Below are 18,734 nucleotides of genomic sequence, written 5' to 3'. Positions count from 1 at the left end.
TGTGACTGCGACACTACCTGCTGCACCACCATGCCACCTGAATGGAAATTATACTTATACGAGTTACTTAAATGATCTAAGTGATAGTGATTAGTTGCAGATATTTGTCTATGCTTTTTATTTTTAATTTTTTTCAGATTTATATCGGAACTTTATATTATATTAGAAACACATGAAAGGGTTAACATTAATTCAAAACACAATCAAAGTGAGCTGCAACAAATGGTGGTGTAACTGTAATTATCACAATCTGCTGCTAAACAAATATATATACAGACCACACAATACAAAGTACAGTAATGGTGACAAATTCATTTAAATTCATAAACAAAAATGCTCATAAAAAAGAAAACCATGCAATCATTTCAACACAAATGAGGCACGATGTGGGTCTGGTGGTCACTGTAGATCGATGAGGTCAAGTCATGATTCTATTGACAGCACTGCCCCATCACTGAATTCAGATTTAACAGTGTTAGAAATCGGTATATTTTGTGGATTTAACTGAATATTACTGAAAATATCTTTCTCCTGCCTGTGTGGGCCTTCATGCAGTTTTATGGCTGTGTCCCTGAGTAGTCCACAGTAGACTCATGGGATATTGTTGCGTGATTTGTATCGCTCCAGGTGTTTCGTCAGGTCCTCTATGCGCAGGTCCTTCAGATGAACCAGGTGCTCGAGTCTATTTACCTTTATCTGCAAAATCTGCAGAAAAACAGGACATTCACTGTTGTGTTTGTTCTCTACTACCATTATTAACAGTTTCCACTACTATCAACTACCATCTATTATCATTATCCCTAAACATTTTCTGACCCATGATCTGTCTCAAGATTAATCTAGCCCAATCTAGTTTCCTCTTGCCCAACCCATTTGTTTTAAAATTACCATCTATAAAATTGCGTAAGGTTAGAACATTGTGTTGCCATCAAGACACACAAATACATGTAGGTGAAATTCTGTATAATGATATGACACTGATTCATTGATACTGATTCTGAGTATCAATACTGGGTCATTTTGAGCAGAAACTGCTTGATCAGACAGAAGAATGACGAAATGAATCCAATCCAGTAATGTGAGTCAGGTCCGAGACCAACATGGTAGAAGCATGATGCCAACATGGTGTGAACTGGTCACGTGTGTTGCACTTAGTATAAATGTAACAGCAGAGCAGTGTTAGTGGGGTTTTAACATTTTAGATATGTAATTTTTACTGCTAGGTCCACAGACCAAAATGATTCTTTCAAAAGTAGCTGTCCACTGCAGAATGGCTAGAGGATGACTACAGACAACATAGTTTCTAATAAAGTGACTAGAAAATGTACATGCATCCATGACACTATTATGTGTACGCCACTACTAAATTTAGAATAGAACCTATCCAAATATGTTTGATGGTCCTATGATATTCCTTTTCCATTGGCAAAGGGTGAATAATACACTGTTCTTTTTAACAATTAAAATAATAATGTTGGGACTTAAGGCAACATTTTGTGCTACACAATTTGCCCCATAATTTCAATGAAATACATGCTCTCTGACTGCAAAGTCATACTGTTGGAACCAATGTAGAATGCGGCTTGGTGCTGTCCTGCTTAAATAAGCAAGAACACCTCATCTCCAAAAGGCAACATATGTTGTTCCAAAATGTGTGTATATTATCTGTTGCCTCACAAAGTGCAAGTTACCAACTGAGTCAGCAGCTTTTACAGAAGTTCCTGAAATGTAGCTTTTGTTGTGCAGAGTATAGTCTTAACTTCCTTTTATAAATGCAGTAACACACTGTGCACATGAGGAGTTTGTCTGTGTATTCCCAAATCTACGAGCGGAAAGCCACAATAATATCCGACATTTTTATGCATGGACATTCAGTTGTGTTCTTTGGCCTTCACTGCAGTCATTCATAGGAAAATTGTATTTAAACATTTGAGATTGAGATTGACATTTTTTTAAAGGATTGAGGATTGAGGATGTACACAGGTTTAATTGCATTATCTGTTTGGGATTGTTTGTAACATTTCACAAATTTGTAAATTTAAAATGTCTATGTTTCTAATTTTTGGAACACAAGAAAGTTTCATTTCAACATCTCTAAGCTAAAACGAATAGACATGCACATATTACAAAGAATTTACTTGGGGTTAGGTTAACACTCTCAGTATGGTTGTGCAGTACCTGATGTGTGCATTATTGCCTCATATTCCAATCATTTTGGCTTAGCAACATGTATTTGGGTCTTTTTGTTCCCTGTGCAATAGTCGTTGATGCAAGTGAAGTGAAAGCTCCTTGAAAATGGGGATGTCCAAAGCAAAGCATTTGTTATGAACATAGTGAGCCCCTCACAACTAAACTTAGCCCCATCTGATCATTTGGTGACAAAAACAAAACTTTGGATAAATGAATTGCTGCACTTGGTTGCATGTCTTCGCTGCCCAATGAAAATGTATCTCTCCAAAAATAGTAACTTTAGAACAAAGCTGCTGTGTTCAAATGATGCAGTAAACAAAAAATGACCAAATACATGGAAATACATGTTTTTCATTGGCCAGAGATGATGTAATATTATAATGATTTATAGTAAGACAAATAGTATATAATTATATATTGAATAGCTTTTGATTATTTTAATTGTAGTTTTCATGATTCTGAGGCTTAAATCACTTTAGGCTATGGCCACATCACTGGAACTGGACCACTGAGTATGTATCACAATCTTTCTTTTCTGTTTTAAGCCCACCTTTACATTTTAAGGCAATGGATTACACAGCTTTTCTGGAGTTATTTCAACTTAAGGACAACGAAACTCTATTTGTATTTAATCTGTATCTAATCTGTATTTGTGGTCAGTGCACGTTTTACAGAAATAAATATATAAGTAAATAAAAATAAAATTACTGTACCAAAAATAAAAATAGTACATCTGTTTTTGCAGAAGATGCAGTGACACTCAACTCAAAAGTTTAAAATTTACACTGATTCTGCTTACACCACTATATTTGCAACATCAAGAGGAAGTTGTTTTACAAAGAAAAAGTGACTTAAAGATCAGGAAGGATGAGTTTCCTCTTGCACCATTGGAGCTTAACGTCATTTACCATCTGTTGATCTGTTCAGAACCAGGGTTGCTTAAGGACACTAAAACTTTTAAGTACATATTGAACTGTACTTAAAACATCTAGTTCTTTCAAAAACAAATCTTCATGTTTGAAGTACCACAGAAGAACAGAAGCTAATAGTAAGAAGCCTATAAGGTCACCGGTCTCTTTTTGCACTTAGGGCACAGTTATGGCCCTGGCAAGTGTTGTGTGGATCTGACAGGGAACAAATGTCTTGAGCTGGGCATGACTTGGGTTATATCACATGCTGATATGGCGAACATGGACCAGGTCTCAAGAGCAGATCTTGGCTTGGGTTATGGCACGTGTGTGCCCCACAGGTTTGTAGCCAGACTCATCATTTAAGGCCAAATGTGGACCATGAGGGAACAGCTGATGTGCCATATTTGGGCCAAATTAAGGCCAAACCTTCATTGCTATCTGGAATCAGCACAAATCCTTTACACACAAATCAATGGTGTTTGTACGTTTTTCAAGTATCTCACCTCTACAGTCTCCTGCAAAGCTAACAGAGCTTGATCCTTCTCCTCTAGAATCAAGCGGAAGGCTGGGTCCATATTTTCACCTGGCACTACTAGAGGACTGAGAAAAAAAATTAATTCATTCATTGTCTGTAACCACTTATCCAATTCAGGGTCACGGTGGGTCCGGAGCCTACCCGGAATCATTGGGTGCAAGGCAGGAAAACACCCTTGAGGTGTCGCCAGTCCTTTCATAATCTAATCCACCATTTCATAATCTAATGTAACATATTTTGAAATGAATCAGGAAATCTGGAAAAAACTAGTACACGTAATGTGAGGCTGGACACCAGTGTTGAATGAGCGAGACGTTCAATACTGTAGAAGTAACTATTATGTTCAGTTATAAACACAGCCACATATATTATTCAGTCATTCATTGTAACTGTTTATCCAGTTACAAAAGCCTACCCAGAATCAGTGGGTGCTAAGCAGGAACACACCCTGGAGAGGGCGCCAGTCCTTCACAGGGCGACACACACTCACATTCACTCACACACTCACACCTATGGACACTTTTTGTTATGGTTAATGTTCACTTATAATATAAATATTGCACTTTGCCTACATATGGCATAATACATTCTTTCTTAAAAGCACCTAAAATGTATCTGTGAATACCTTGATTTCTGTACTTTCTTCACATGTGCTGCCATCTTGTTAGACGCATCAAAAGAATCCTGGTGATTTTTTTCTGCAAATTCAAGAAGAATGTTGGAAAATGTGATTTAAAAAAAAGCACAATTTCTGATGACGTATTTATACTACAACGTAAGCATAAAAAACTGCTATGTATATGAACCACGCAATAAAAACCAGAACAGGAACTTCGTCACAGTTTAAGAAAAGGTAACTCCTCCAGATCCTGCCAGACATTTGATCACATCAGCTTCCTCTCTCGCTCCAGTTAAAAGGTTCTTGGGTCTAATAACTCATGGGAATCATTTAGCAGGCAAAGCTAATCTAATTAGTCTCAATGTGAACTTATTAAACACAATGAGGTCAAAAGGACAAAGGAAGTCAGTGGTGCAGTAGATTTGAGTCCATTGTACCAACCTGGAAACTTTTATTTGGCACTTAAGAGAGTTTTGAGTCATCAACACCCGCTGTGTGCGACCTTTACATGGCCCCATGAGGGATAGAAATGGCAAATAGAGACTGAGTAACAGCTAATAGTAACAAAGCAGACCTCAGCATTTTGTTCCAAGTTAACATATAATACGTTTAGGAGTTCTCAGTGAAAAAAACAATAATGCCAGCAAAGGCATGAAGCCGTGTGTGGAGTCTGTGGACAGTGATAAGGGCCATCTGGTGAAAAGGGCTGATATGAGGAGCTTTCTTCCACATGAAATGAGGGAGTTAGCCTGGGCTGACCTCACTGGGGAGATGAGGCTACAACTAAGTCCAGATGATGATGATGAGGTGTGGGAAACTGAAGGCCGACATGTCTGGCTCAGTACCAAGAAATAGAGAATCTGTAGACTAAATCCACTGTGGTGGGGGACTATTTCCACAACCTCCTAAGGTTTATTTTTCACTGTAAATTATATGATATATTTGTGAAGAAAACTACATATTGTGTCATCTTATTTTAAGACCACCTAGGATGAAGAGCCATAACTATGTCTGAAATGCATTAAATCAACTAATAAAGTGAAAAAAAGCCTTTGGCTTCAAGACAAAACACATGAAATGTAAACAAGACACAAACAAGTCCAAAATATTCAAAGCCTCATGGCTTTTTTTCAAAGGACTGTAATCTATTGTAACAGATTACAATAGTAATTAAATTAAATGAACAATAATATAAAATATATTTAGATGTGAAAAAATGTGAAAACAAATTTAAATGTATTATTAAGATATAACAGAAAAATGTGACTTGTATAAACAACACACAACTTCTAAAACTGAACTTTGGATGCTTTTAATGGTTAATGCCACTAACCCCAGTGTTTATTTCAGTCTGAAATAAAGCGTAAGCAGAGAATCAAATAAATGTGACGCTGAGATCATTATGACCACACACAGACCATCAGCGTTTTGCTTCCCTAAAACCAGTGCTGATCTGTTCACAGGTGATTCAGTTTGCTGTAGTTCAGTGAAACAGATGGGATGAGTAAGCAGAGAACTGCAAGATTCTGGATTTTTAGTGTTGCGCTGTGGTGAAGTAGAATGACTGTCAACGTGACCACATAACATCTTAACTAGGCTAAATCTGAAAGCAAGAATTGTGGCTTCAAGCAGTATCACATGCTTTCAAACACTTACCTGGTTGTGATCTTTCCTTTACAGTGGTGTAGTATTCTACATCCTATGATCAATTAAAACAAGATCAGTCAATGTTTTAGGCATTTAATAAAGCAAAAAAATAAAAATAAAAAATAGAAATAGAAATGCAGTAACTAGCCTGGGTGGCATCCACATTTCTTCCTGTTTTCATGTCCTCTAGTCTCTCTCTGAGTGCACAGAGCACCGGCTCAATGCTGCCTGCAGAACTCAGGGCTATCTTCCTCACTGTATCTTCTGGTACATGGAAATTCAGCTTGGAGAAAACTTTCCTGAAATCAAACCAAAATACAGGCTACTAATTGAATGAAATCATGTATAAATTTCAGCTCACAGTTGTTCCTCACAACAAATGGGAATATGAAACACTATGAACTGCCAAAAATAACATTTTATTTATTGCTAGAAATGTGGAAATGTGACTGTTTATAAAATATATGATAAAATATGATAATCTCGACATAGTTATTAATGCATTGTTCTCATTTAAATAAAAAAACATTTTATACGGGCGGTGCCAGCATGCTACAAGCCTTGAGCATGACATTTTGTTTTATAGCATTTTGCTTTTATATGTCATTATATGGCTAATGATGAAAATGTAAAGCAGATTTAAGCCTGAGTCTTAAGATCAAGTATAATATTTAATGGAAATAAATATAAAAGTTAGACCCTTTATGTCTAAGTGAAACCTCCTGGTTTCAAGATTTTAAAAACTCTACAAACTAAAACAAACTGTCAAGCTGTCACTTCAGATTATTATTTCTGAAAGCAGAGATATAACCGAATGTCACATTCTCCATCATTCCCTTGGGAATGTGTCAAGAGGCACCAGGGCAGGACTTGTGTTTTTTTATAATGTCTGCTTGGAAGACAAATAAATGTGCTTGCCTGTTCAGAGTATTCCAGTTACTCAGCTTCTGCTGAGTGGAGTGTGCGGGTGTGTAGTTGTGAAGTTCCACCAGTCTAGGATAAAAGTGCTTCACAACTTCAGCAGCCATAACTACAGACAAGAAAATGCAGATTTAGACTCATGGAAAATCATGGAAATAAAATATTGTTTATTTTGTTTGTATTCAGAGCAGCTTCACTCCGTTTAAAAGGAAGTTATACATCATTTGGAAATATGACTGTTCCTCAAAAACACACCCTTAACCAAAGTGGCCACCGGGAGCTAGCAATGTGGGCTGAAGTCTTCCTTGGGCTTTTTAAAAGAAAATCCCACACAGATGTTAAAAAAAAACATGAACTCAGATTTTATTCTAGTGCTCTGACACTTTGTGTTTGAGCCTGATTTTGCAGATCATGTTTATTTTAAATTTCTTTTTAACAGTCCTTACCAGATGTTTCCAAAGGGAGGATGTATTTACTTGTCTGCCTAGCCCTGACAGCAAATCTTATCTATCCACTACTGTCCTTTTTTAAAGTGGTGTTTCTCTTGGTTACACGTCTTCACCCTGTTAAACGTTTAGTCACTTAAAAATATATTTGTGAGGAAAATTATCTGTTTTATTTATTTACATTCAACCCCTTCTATAGACTAAAGCTGATTGACTTTCCCAACCTCTTAAAACTCGTTGTATTGCCTACAGGATACAATGAGGATAGAAATTGTTGTAGTTTTTCAAAGAGAATGTTTGCTCATTTTGTCATGATACAGATGTTTGCCCACTCTCAGTTTCTCTTCATCATGATGCACCATAGAGGACAGGTCTGGACTGCAGGCAGGCCAGTCAAGCAAACACATTGAACTAACTTATCACAACCTAGTCCACCATTTTTGGATCATTTAAATAAGCTTCGACTCAGCTTCTGCATGGAATGTATGTATGGCTTTCTCCTTGACAAACAGAACTTCAAATTGCATAGAGAACTTTGTTAAGTCCTCCGGGTGCTCCGGTTTCCTCCCACAGTCCAAAAACACATGTTGGTAGGTGGATTGGACACTCAAAAGTGTTTGTAGGTGTGAGTGTGTGTTGCCCTGTGAAGGACCAGCGCCCCCTCCAGGGTGTATTCCCGCCTTGCACCCAATGATTCCAGGTAGGCTCTGGACCCACCGCGACCCTGAACTGGATAAGCGCTTACAGATAATGAATGAATGAATGAATACGTATCAGTATGACAGTTTCTTATGTGGTGCCACCTTAGGGCTCAAAGGTCGTGCTCAAATAACCGTGACTTCCAGCCTTACCCTACACAGATTGAGATTTGTATAGTTTCCCAAAGCCTTTCACATTATAATTATAATCACATTTTTTTAGAAACTTGCATTGGGACATTTTTTGAGCTGTTTGAAAATACTGTTTGACACCAAATGGTGAGCTATCATCCATTTTTGCTGCAAAGTGTCTGTGGTGGATGCCCCTTCAAGACTTTTATAGTCACCCCCTGATAGTGGAATGTTGGAAAATGATGTGACCTGAATATTATATAAAATGGCTACCTGATAGCTTGTAATGTAGTGGGGCGTTAGAGAATGGGAATTAGTTGGACACTATGTTTAACACCAGTTGTCAGGTGAAGGATTTTACATTTCAGTTATATTTCACTTGACTTTGTCCCAGCTTTTGCTGGAGAGGAGTGTAAATACAATAAAGCTGTTCAATGAAAACAGTGGAAGGCTTTTCTTGTTTTTGTTTTTTTTTTGTTTAAACTAAACAAACTGCACTGCACACATCACTTCGGTTTGAAGAGCGATGAAACCGAGTAATAAGATCAGGACCACTCTGCTCTCAGCACCTCGCCTCCCGCAGCACTGTTACCTCCGTCACTGAAGTCCCGCGCTATGTTTCTTTTAGGTCTGGACAGCTGTATCTTGTCTATCCAGGCGTACAGGTCCTGCAGAGCTTCTTCGCTCAATTCTTTATTCATAGTGACAACTTTTTCAGGGATGAAACATTACAAATAAAACGTTCTCTACGTGTCGCCCAGTGCCCCCCTCTCACGCACAGCAGGTTGTTTGAACTGTCTCTAAGTAACCAAAGTACGGCAGGTCGCAGCGGCCAATATAAACCAAAAAGGCGATTGCAAGTGGTACATTATGACTCAATAGCATATTCCTTTACAGCAGCGTAATGTTTAAGTTACAGGTCTTCTGCGGTGCTCGCGTAGCTTGTGTCATTTCCACAGAAAATCGATGACCAACATAATGGCATGGTCTGGAGCAGTTATATCAGCTTAAAAGTCAAAGTACTTCATCTGGAATAATGAAGCACCTGATAATATCTTGGAATGAGCTCAGGATTTTAGTTATTTAAAAAAAAAAAACAACAACTGGAGAGTAGTGCCTTATCAATACCCTTGATCTTTGCCTATAGTGTATCTGACCTGCCAGCAGAAATGTTTCTGTAAACTGACAGCTGAACTTTAAAGTCTAAGCACCAGCTACATGGAAGTGTCAAACAAATAAATGCAATGGAATTTGAGTTCCTAACTTGTGTTTATTGATAGTCAGAAAACATGTTATTTCTTACTAATTGAAGGAATAAGGTTTAAAAGACCGTTGACCCCCCCTCCCCTCCCCAACGGTGTTCGGAAACTCTAATAGGCGTCTTGCCTGTGACGTAGATGGTGGACAACTCTAGAAGTTGCACTTAATTTAATGCAAAATGATGAAAAGGTGTGTTGTTTTTGGCTGCAATCATTCAATGTACAGTGGGACATCTGTGAACAAATGGCCCAAAGATCCCAAAATATCCAGAATATTGACTAAATTTGTCAACTTTAAATTGGCAATTTGGAAAGGACCATCCGCTCACTCCGTTATCTGTAGCTCATTTCACTGGCGCTTTTCCAACAATATGGGCATGTAAGGACACCAACGAAAGGTGTTCAAGAGCCTCTGTAACATGGAGGTAAACGGGGTAAGTACATTTACTTCGCCTGTTTTAGTTCGTGTTAGTTAACGTTAGCTTGACTTGCTAAATTTTGTGGCTCAGATTATACTCGGCTACGTAGCTGCATTACGGAGGTTTACAGTGTCGGATGAATTCGAGTTCGACTTCGATCACATTTACAAAAATAACAGTAACTCTAAATTTGAGTTTAGCTTATTGCTAGGTTGTTGTCATGAATAATGTTTGTTATTTATGCTAGCTAGCTAGAGACTGTCATAACAGTCAGTCATAACGGTGTTTTACCGCGGCGTTGTTCAGCTGTTGTCCACCAGTGACGTCACGGTTGCGTTCAATAATTTCCGTAGCGAGCTCGGGATTTTCCGTCAATTTAATAAAATTGTCCGTTTTAAAGCAATTTAAGCATGCTATTTTCATTTTAATTCATACTTATATATGTCAGTAACTAAAATAATATTCATGGAGGTCCATTAAGTGGTGCTTAGCCTTTAAGCGTTACAAAGACAGAGATTACAAAAACAACAATTTCTAAAAACAGCAACATTTATTTATTTCTTAAATCATAAATAACATTTTAATAAAATACATACTAGAAAGTATTAAAAACATCAGACCAGCTGAGAAAAATTGAGCAACATATAAAAACAAACAATTAGTAAACACATTAGCCAGCATTTGACTGCTTTTGTTCAAAAGCATGGAGGAAGAGAAGAAATTAAACAGAACAGGAGGATTATGGCTGCAGTCTTAAAACAATTCAGTAAGGCATTAATGCCAAATCACGAAATGACAAGTGCGTTAATAATGGCCTCCTGTGTTTCTACAGTGGGATAACTCCGACAGTTGTGTTACAAAGTAGAAGGAGGCTACAAATACATTCATTACAAAAGAACTGCATCAAAACGTACCAAAACATCAGTTCTGCAACAACCACAGAAGTCCCTGAGTGCACACAGATATTTCATTCAGTCGTGGACATGTCCCTCATCTTCTTCAAATGAATCTTCTTGTTCAGTGCCAAGGTGGAAATATAGTTAATCTTGATTCATCCTAAAAGCTCCAGAGGCATTAAAGTTGCACATAAAGCACCTCCTGCCGCTCCCAGTGATTCAGTGTAAGTCATAGTGCCTCAGATCATCGGAATTTTGTAGGGGGTTTCAGAGGGACCTTTTGGGGGCCAGCTACCTATTGTGCACAAACGGGAATTCAACATTAGGAACTCAGTGTATACGGTAAAAATTGCAGACAATGAATAAGCATGCATATCTCCAGAAAGATACATACTTGAGCAGGAGTGTACGCTGGCTGTGTCCCTGATGATTTAACAGGAGGCACTGGAGGTTGTTTTGGTTTATTCACCTACAGGAAAACATATCAGGTACAGAAATGGTTAGTCTGCTCCTTGACAGGAAACAAAACTGCATCTAAAGTAGAAAGAATAAGTCACAGAACTATTCTCCTATAGAAGAGATGCTATTATTTAGGTCTAAATAGTTCTGGATACTAGAAGAGATGCAACACAAGGGACAAAAAAGTACTGGGTAACTGTCTCTAAAGGCAAGAGTAGGCCATCATGAAAAACACCAACAAATACAAACACTGCAGTAACATTTATTTACTTATACTTAGAGTGCATTTCTATACACTCAAAGCACTTTACATTCTTTGACTCATTAAAGACAACATCCATGATTTTCATCAAAAACATTTTATAAAATTTTGAAGATGTTTCCGCATCATTTTCAAACCGGTCTAACATGCTTACAAAGCCCCAGCATCATTAAATGGTTAAAAAAACAAAGGGTTTTGGCCCAGTATGCTAGTCTCTCTCTTCCTCTCTCTCTCTCTTCCCCCCTCTCTCTCTCTCTCTCTTCCCCTCTCTCTCTCTCTCTCTCTCTCTCTCTCTCTGCAGCATCTGTTTTAGACAACAAATAGATCTCGAAACATTGAGAAAGCATAAACCAAGATCAGGATGAAGCTATATTTCCGCTCCATATATGGGTAATACTGACATGTTTTTGCTGTTTCAGATAATTAGGTGGAACGGACTCTAGATCAGGGAGTGTGCTAACTGCACAAAAGGAAACAAAAACAGCAAATGCCCTAAAACTAAACAACTCGAGTAAAAAAAGTTTTCTGTCGTAATTCAAACAGTGAATAAAAACGTGCTGACAAGTTCAGTTTCAGGCGTGTACAAACAGCAGTCATTTGGTTCCTCAAACAAACCGTTAAACCTTATAAGACACAGAGCTTCTTAACATTACCAAAAAAAGAGAACAGCAGTTCCCCACAACGTTAGTTGCTGCCTTTAAGGAAGTCATCTCAAAAACCAGCAACGTATGGGATCCACTTGAATGATACAAACGCAGAAAATCCATGTCAGTTTACTCATCAAACATCAACAATTTGATAGAGAGGTCAATCACAGGGCATCACTGACTTGCCCAGTCACTCACACACTCACCTATGTGCACAGTTTTGCAAAGCATTCCACCTACCAACATGTGTTTTGGATTGTTGGAGGTAACCAGAGCACCAAGCATGGGAAGATCACACCTAACTCCTAAAGAGTTACCCATTACCCAAGGCAAGGAACAAAGCCAGGACCCTGGAGCTGTGTGTCAGTGTCACAGTTGACTTCAGAAGAGAATGTTTTAGAGTCTGTCCAAATGAAAGGTATGATCTACCATTAAAAAATTGTGCTTGTGTTTGTTCATGTTTGACATTGTTACAGTTATGTTTAATTTGCTTTCATACTGAAATGTTACTTGTAATGACTAATAAAAATTAACACGAGAACATAGATGATGTTGACTGACTGGAAAGAAAGAGGAAATTAAAATACATGAAGCAATTTTATATGTCTGGAAAAAAAAAAACAATGATGCCTGAGTAATGTACAAGTGTTTCTACCCCTGCACGATGAATTTTGAGGAAATGACTTACTGGTTTGGACATCAGTGGAGGAAGCGGTCTTGAAGGAGGTAGAGGTTTGGAAGGTGGAAGCAAAGGTTTTGCCTGAATTAACACAAGATGAATTAAGAATCTAGGGTTATATATAAGTAAAACAATAGATATATTTAGATTCTAGAAGCATGTGAGTGGAGAACTGCAGATGATTTTTCAGCCTTACCTGAATAGCATAACTGTGGCTTGTAACAACAGGAGGGGGACCGGAAGGTTTTACAATCTAACAATACCATAAAAACATTTTCACTATGAATAAACAATATACATTAAATATGTACAAACTATAACAACATGCAAACAATAATCTTGATTTACCTGTTCCATTCTGGGTTCAGCTACAATCTTTGGAGGCTGTGGGCCAGATGTGAACAGTAATTAGTCCTCTGGAGTTCTGGTTATAAGTGCATGTTAAATTGCATGTGCAATGTATATATTTTGTAATTAAGCAGTGGATAATTTGGAATTAATCCATAATATAATGTAATTTATTCCATTGTATTATGAGCATATGCTTCGGCTGATAAATGATCCAACCTGAGGTGGTGGTCTGCTGGGTGTTGTGAGAGTACACAGAGGCTTGCAGGCCCGTGATGCAGTAGACTCCAGGAAAGTGGGTTGGCTGATACGTGGGGGTCCACACCTGGGGCTGTTCTTGGCACTGCCTGACTGAAACACTGGGTTGGACTGACCTGAGAATGTATCCTTGCAAGTCCTTTGGAAGAAAAAGACATACATGTACTCTGTGTCCATCACAGGTCAGATTACAGGAACATTATGTAGCAGTTGACATTTAATAACTGTCCAAACCATTTTTCAGTCTTACCTTTTGTTGATGAATGGTTTCTTTTGTTTCATATAGCAGACTGAGGCGCCAACGACCAAAGTAATCAGCAGCAGAATGGCTATAGATGTGGTTACACCAATGACCATGGCTTTGTTTCCTGTCAGAACACATGCATGACATGTTAACAAAAGTCTATCCTACAAAAATGGATATATGTATTATAAATGTAGTAGTTACTAGTTACATTCACTAAAGTACATGTAGTTACATAGATGTTTGATGGATCTGTCACTTCTTGAGCATTTTCAAAATGCAATATTTTTTTCATTTACTCAACTATATTAGTGTGGAAAATGCAAGAACAAATCCATATAAATTTTAGCTTCTATGCTGACATATGTATTAGGTTTTCTATACTGTAGCAGTACTAGTAGTCTACTACTGTAGTCTACTGTAGTTCTAGAAGTTACTCAGCACTAAGATATATGAAAAGTAAATGATGTACTTGTACTTGTTTCTAGCTGTGGCCTGGCTACTGTTACTTTTACTTGAGACAATTTTATGTTACTATGCAAAGCAGACCTAGGTTGATTTAGGACGTTTAAAAAGGCCATGTGTCATATGACCTTACGGTCACAGTTAGCTTACGTTTGGCAAAATCTGACTGTTTCACATCACAGTAGGGAGAAGCCCAGCCCGGATCACAGTGGCACTGTTTCTCATGGTTACACACCTAGGAGAAATTAAAAGAGCACAGTCAGGAACATTGGAAATGTCTATGCCCATCAGTTAACGAACGGTTAAAGGTTGAGCTAAAAAGGGCACTCTCTCCTATTCACTGAAGCGGAAAGCCACAGATTTTCATAATTCTGAATATTGAACCAAATGGCTATATTTATCCTGCAGACATTCTGACCCATGATTCCTGTCACCACTGTAAACTAGTCTGAGCAGCTAGCACTCATTTCACATCAATACACACTTTGTTTATATTCCCAACAAATTCTGAAAAATTGGTGCCTTTAAGTACCCTTTAAAAAACGTATTTATATGTGAATTATTGCTTCATTCACTTATCATCTGTAACTTCTTCATCCTGGTCAGTGTCGCAGCCCTTCATAACTTTTTACCTTTCTGAACACATGAAACTTATAATAGAAATCAGAGAAATTCATACCCCACGATTACTGCATTTTGCAGAACAGTTCTTAGTCCCATACACGCTCATGTCCTGGCAAAGGCCGTTGTAACACACCTGTTGACAAAAAATAAACAAAACAACTCAAAAACAGATCAAATTAGTGCATTTAAGAGTAAACGTTAACCACTTGCCTCTCTCACACAGAAAAAATTCTAAATATATCATTGACTAACCTTATTTGTCCCACATTTGGTTCCTGTTGGCACCATCCCTAAGCTGTCTGTTTCAAAAGCATCCAAAGCTGAGTAACATGTTTTCATACCCTTGGTAAACGTAAATTTTCTATTGGTACGCGGGAACTCATTTCCACCTAAACAGAATATCTTCCCACATTTCATGTGCCTAGAGGAAAAGAGAAATCTGTTATAATAAACTAAAGAGTTTATTTTCAGCAAAACACAAAGATAAAATCTAACAACTCACTCTGGGGCACACTTGCCAGATCTGGACCTTGGGCAACTTTTATCATAGACGTTGTTTTCAAAGCAAGCATTAACATCTACATCAGCATCTAGAAAGTGAATATACATGAAATAGTTTAATGAACGAACGACAAACTGATCTGACATGCTGAACATGTGTGCTGAGATATAGTGATAAAATAATGACAAACAAGAATGAACATAATCATGAGAAAGATTTAAACGGGTCTTTAACAACAGTTTTAAAAATGGTACCTTGTCCCCACAGAATCTTGCAGTGTTCAGTAAGTGTGGGACACTGGCCGTTGTAGCAATATCCCTGGTAAGAATTGCATGGAAGTCCATTCATCTTGTAGTCATCTTTAGGACAGTGAGCTGATTCTCCAGTGCAGTACTCCTCCAGGTCACAGTCATGAGCACTCGGTCTGCACATGCTTCCAGATTCCTTCAGCTGGAGGCAAAAAGATGATGATACTAACTTATAAAGCTGTGTATTTTATAGAAAAGCATTTTATTTACAGTGCTATAGATCAAGGTCCCCTGGTTAAGTTTCTACATAATAGCATGTTAACTACCAGGCCTCAAATGGCACATTTTTTCACAATTCCTTTTGCTAAATGCTTTTTTTCATTCATTCCTTCATTATCTGTAAGTGCTTATCCAGTTCAGTGTCACGGTGGGTCCAGAGCCTACCTGGAATCATTGGGAGCAAGGTGGGAATACACCCTGGAGGGGGCGCCAGTCCTTCACAGGGCAACACACACACTCACACCTACGGACACTTTTGAGTCGCCAATCCACTTACCAGAGTGTGTTTTTGATCTGTGGGAGGAAACCGGAGCACCCAGAGGAAACCCACGCAGACACAGGGAGAACACACAAACTCCTCACAGACAGTCACCCGGAGCGGGAATCAAACCCACAACCTCCAGGCCCCTGGAGCTGTGTGACTGCGACACTACCTGCTGCACCACCGTGCCGCCCTAAATGCTTTTTTGCTGTTTGATATTAATATCATCTATCTGACATTTTGCTTCCTAAAATTTCCTCTGGTTCAGTTCTGCATGTGTGTGAGTTATAGTGAAATAAGTGCTGTTTTACCTGGCAGCTGCGACAGCACTCCCCATGTGCACACTGTGAGCCTTCTGTCAGTCTACAATTGGTGGCATTACAGCACGGGTTCTTACATTCCTGCATTCAATAAATCACATGAGATCCAAGACTCAGACATGATTCTTTACATGTAACAGGTTATAATGGTATCAGAAATACAGAGCTCCAACATAAATTCAATGCAAGGAGCTCTTTGGCATGCTGAGACATCCTAAAGAAAACAAATTACAAAGAACAAAGAATGGAAAGCATTTGAAATGTCATGCCTTACCTCCACTGTTCCACAGTCGCACTCTTCACCTTTTTCCACGAATGCATTCCCACATACTGGACCACCATAGAGATCTGCTTCATTTGGAACATCCAGAAGGCAGCTGCTGTCATAGTTCTGCAGAAACATCTCCAAGGATATTTGACTACACCTGCTGAAGGCTTCAGGGTACACTAATCTATAGGATGATTGAAGAAAACAAAATAAAACTATTATACTTAATATTTGTGCAAAAATGTGTTGTTGCTGCAAACTATTGTGAAATCTTGAACCTTACCCAATGCTCTCTCCCATGACACAGCTCTGACTAGCACTTGATGAACAGCCACAGCTTGAGTCATCATGAGACATGCCAAGATTGTGCCCCATTTCATGAGCAATAGTGGAGGCCACACCGATGGGATTGTCACTGTGGTCCTGAAAAGTGAATATTTAATACTGTTTCAAATAGAATGTTGATTAAAATAGAATAAAGAAAAGATTTTACAGGAAAATGATTTCCCAGGATCATGATTTTCCATTAGCCTCACATCTCTGGTCAAAATCTAAAGCTGTAAATGATCTAATATCTGTTCATAACATATTCTTTAAGAAGGAATGCGGAAAACCTGGCTTTATATATGTGTATGTAAGATGTTATATGTGTATATGTGTATGTATGATGTTAAAATGTCTGGTAAATTAAGGGTCGGGGGTCTTTGTGATATAACATGGTAAATATAATAAAAAGACCTTAAGACTTTAAAAAAAAAGGAATGCAAATTTAGATGATATTTGTTAAACCTAATTATGTGTTCACACTGTAGCAGAATCCATGAAACGAACCTCATTCACAGCTCCAGAGGTTGGTGAGCACATAGCATGCAGAGGAGCCAAGCCAACAGTGGTCCCATCAAAATCCATCGCACTTGAAATGTAATTAAAAGTTACATTAAGGAGTGTCCAGATAACAACATGGAAGAACCGCATAATTACATTTACTGTGCTTTCAGTGTCAGACAGCACACTTTGAACAAAACGGATTATGACTATCGCTATAAATTACTCACGTAACAAACTGAGCATTGTCGTGTTTCTTCCTTGGCAGAAGACTACTCTGACGCCACTTGGAGAATCTGTCCAGAGTGACGCTGGGCGCAGAACTGACGTCAAACTTGTCGTTGTACGACCACACCTCTAAACCCACCAACATGACACGGATGTTCAGAGGTCGATAAAGCTGCAAGAAAGGTGTAGTGAAAAATAAGTACTTCACTGCACTGTAGTAGTGTGTGCTCCAGAGCACCCCACCCCTAAGGTGACCAGATCTGAGATGGTGAAAAAGGAGACACACGTCTGGGGGGGGGGAGTTGTATGTTTAGCTGAACCTATGTGTGCTTTTAGGTCCTTTAAACCTTTTATTTTCTACACAAAACATGGGAATTTCTTTTTTACTTCATCCGAGAACTTACATTTACGTTTCGACATAGCTGCTCGAGATGAGGGTGGGTACATGAGTTTTGCCTGACGTAAACAAGGACTACTGACGTGCAGACTGACCAATTAAATGTTTACAGAGAAGGTTATCGACCAATAAGGGTAGCTCTACAGTCAGACCGTCCAATCAGAAGATTTTAGGCTACTTCACCACGCCCCCTTTTCACTCAAGCGAACCAATCGGAGTAGGGGAGGGCGGGACTAGTTTGTGAACGAAACGCTTCTCAAAATTCTATGTAAGCTCTAGAAAAACAAAATCCCGGATGTTTGTGAAATTCCGCCCGGATATTTTAAGTCTAAAAAAGAGGACATGTCCTGGTAAAAGAGGACGTCTGGTCACCCTACCCACCCCCACCCTCCAAAAAAGAGAAAAAAAAAAACAAAAAAACAACAGTAGTGTTTAGTGTCAGATAAATCAAACTGTATGTACCTTGTCCACATGATTAGCGACTTCAAGCATTCTTTTCTCCACACTCTTTAAGCTTCCAATTTTGTTGAACTAAAATATAAAAAAATATGTATTTAAAAAAATGTAAATAAAAGCATCCAAATCAAAGCTTTAATAAAAGAAAATTTAGTTAAAAACATACCTCTTTATAATCAACCACTAAAACCATCTCAACAAACCACTGTCCTCCAACAGGTACCTTGTTTTTCTAGGTGAAATTGAAAATTTAAGTTACGATCACACACAAAAAAGAAATTGCTAAAAGA

At 38.3% G+C, this 18,734-nt stretch overlaps 2 protein-coding genes across 2 annotated transcripts in view; both read right to left on the bottom strand.

Moving 5' to 3' along the window:
* Positions 1–218: 218 nt before the first annotated feature.
* Positions 219–8,872, bottom strand: spef1 (sperm flagellar 1). Its single transcript, XM_066680034.1, has 7 exons — positions 8,692–8,872; positions 6,821–6,932; positions 6,051–6,201; positions 5,912–5,954; positions 4,262–4,334; positions 3,605–3,701; positions 219–705 (listed from the first exon to the last, which is right to left on the bottom strand). Exons 1-7 carry the CDS (start codon positions 8,798–8,800, stop codon positions 592–594), a joined length of 699 nt encoding a protein of 232 aa, XP_066536131.1. The 5' UTR covers positions 8,801–8,872; the 3' UTR covers positions 219–591.
* Positions 8,873–10,333: 1,461 nt separating this feature from the next.
* Positions 10,334–18,734, bottom strand: part of adam8a (ADAM metallopeptidase domain 8a) — a 10,809-nt gene continuing 2,408 nt past the window's right edge. The window contains exons 7-25 of the mRNA XM_066679675.1: positions 18,611–18,676; positions 18,451–18,519; positions 17,594–17,763; positions 17,370–17,451; positions 16,822–16,961; positions 16,545–16,722; positions 16,262–16,351; positions 15,416–15,611; positions 15,162–15,249; positions 14,912–15,080; positions 14,715–14,792; positions 14,186–14,270; positions 13,577–13,694; positions 13,288–13,465; positions 13,069–13,104; positions 12,917–12,973; positions 12,730–12,801; positions 11,068–11,142; positions 10,334–10,968 (exon numbers count right to left, since the gene is read on the bottom strand). Of these exons, the coding sequence (XP_066535772.1) occupies positions 10,918–10,968; positions 11,068–11,142; positions 12,730–12,801; positions 12,917–12,973; positions 13,069–13,104; positions 13,288–13,465; positions 13,577–13,694; positions 14,186–14,270; positions 14,715–14,792; positions 14,912–15,080; positions 15,162–15,249; positions 15,416–15,611; positions 16,262–16,351; positions 16,545–16,722; positions 16,822–16,961; positions 17,370–17,451; positions 17,594–17,763; positions 18,451–18,519; positions 18,611–18,676 (1,998 nt within the window). The 3' untranslated portion in view covers positions 10,334–10,917. The remainder of the gene's footprint in view (positions 10,969–11,067; positions 11,143–12,729; positions 12,802–12,916; positions 12,974–13,068; positions 13,105–13,287; positions 13,466–13,576; positions 13,695–14,185; positions 14,271–14,714; positions 14,793–14,911; positions 15,081–15,161; positions 15,250–15,415; positions 15,612–16,261; positions 16,352–16,544; positions 16,723–16,821; positions 16,962–17,369; positions 17,452–17,593; positions 17,764–18,450; positions 18,520–18,610; positions 18,677–18,734) is intronic.

The sequence above is a fragment of the Hoplias malabaricus genome, chromosome 8 (genome assembly GCF_029633855.1).
Source record: "Hoplias malabaricus isolate fHopMal1 chromosome 8, fHopMal1.hap1, whole genome shotgun sequence".
NCBI lineage: Eukaryota > Metazoa > Chordata > Actinopteri > Characiformes > Erythrinidae > Hoplias > Hoplias malabaricus.
Note: the sequence above shows the minus strand (reverse complement) of the source record. Positions and strands in the feature narration are given on the sequence as shown.

Coding starts and splice junctions, on each gene's coding strand:
- spef1 (XM_066680034.1), bottom strand. CDS start 8,800: ATGAATAAAGAATTGAGCGAAGAAGCTCTGCAGGACCTGTACGCCTGG. Junction 5,955..6,050: donor GAAATGTGGATGCCACCCAG/GCTAGTTACTGC, acceptor AATTGATCATAG/GATGTAGAATACTACACCAC. Junction 3,702..4,261: donor AAGAAAGTACAGAAATCAAG/GTATTCACAGAT, acceptor TTTTTTTCTCAG/TCCTCTAGTAGTGCCAGGTG.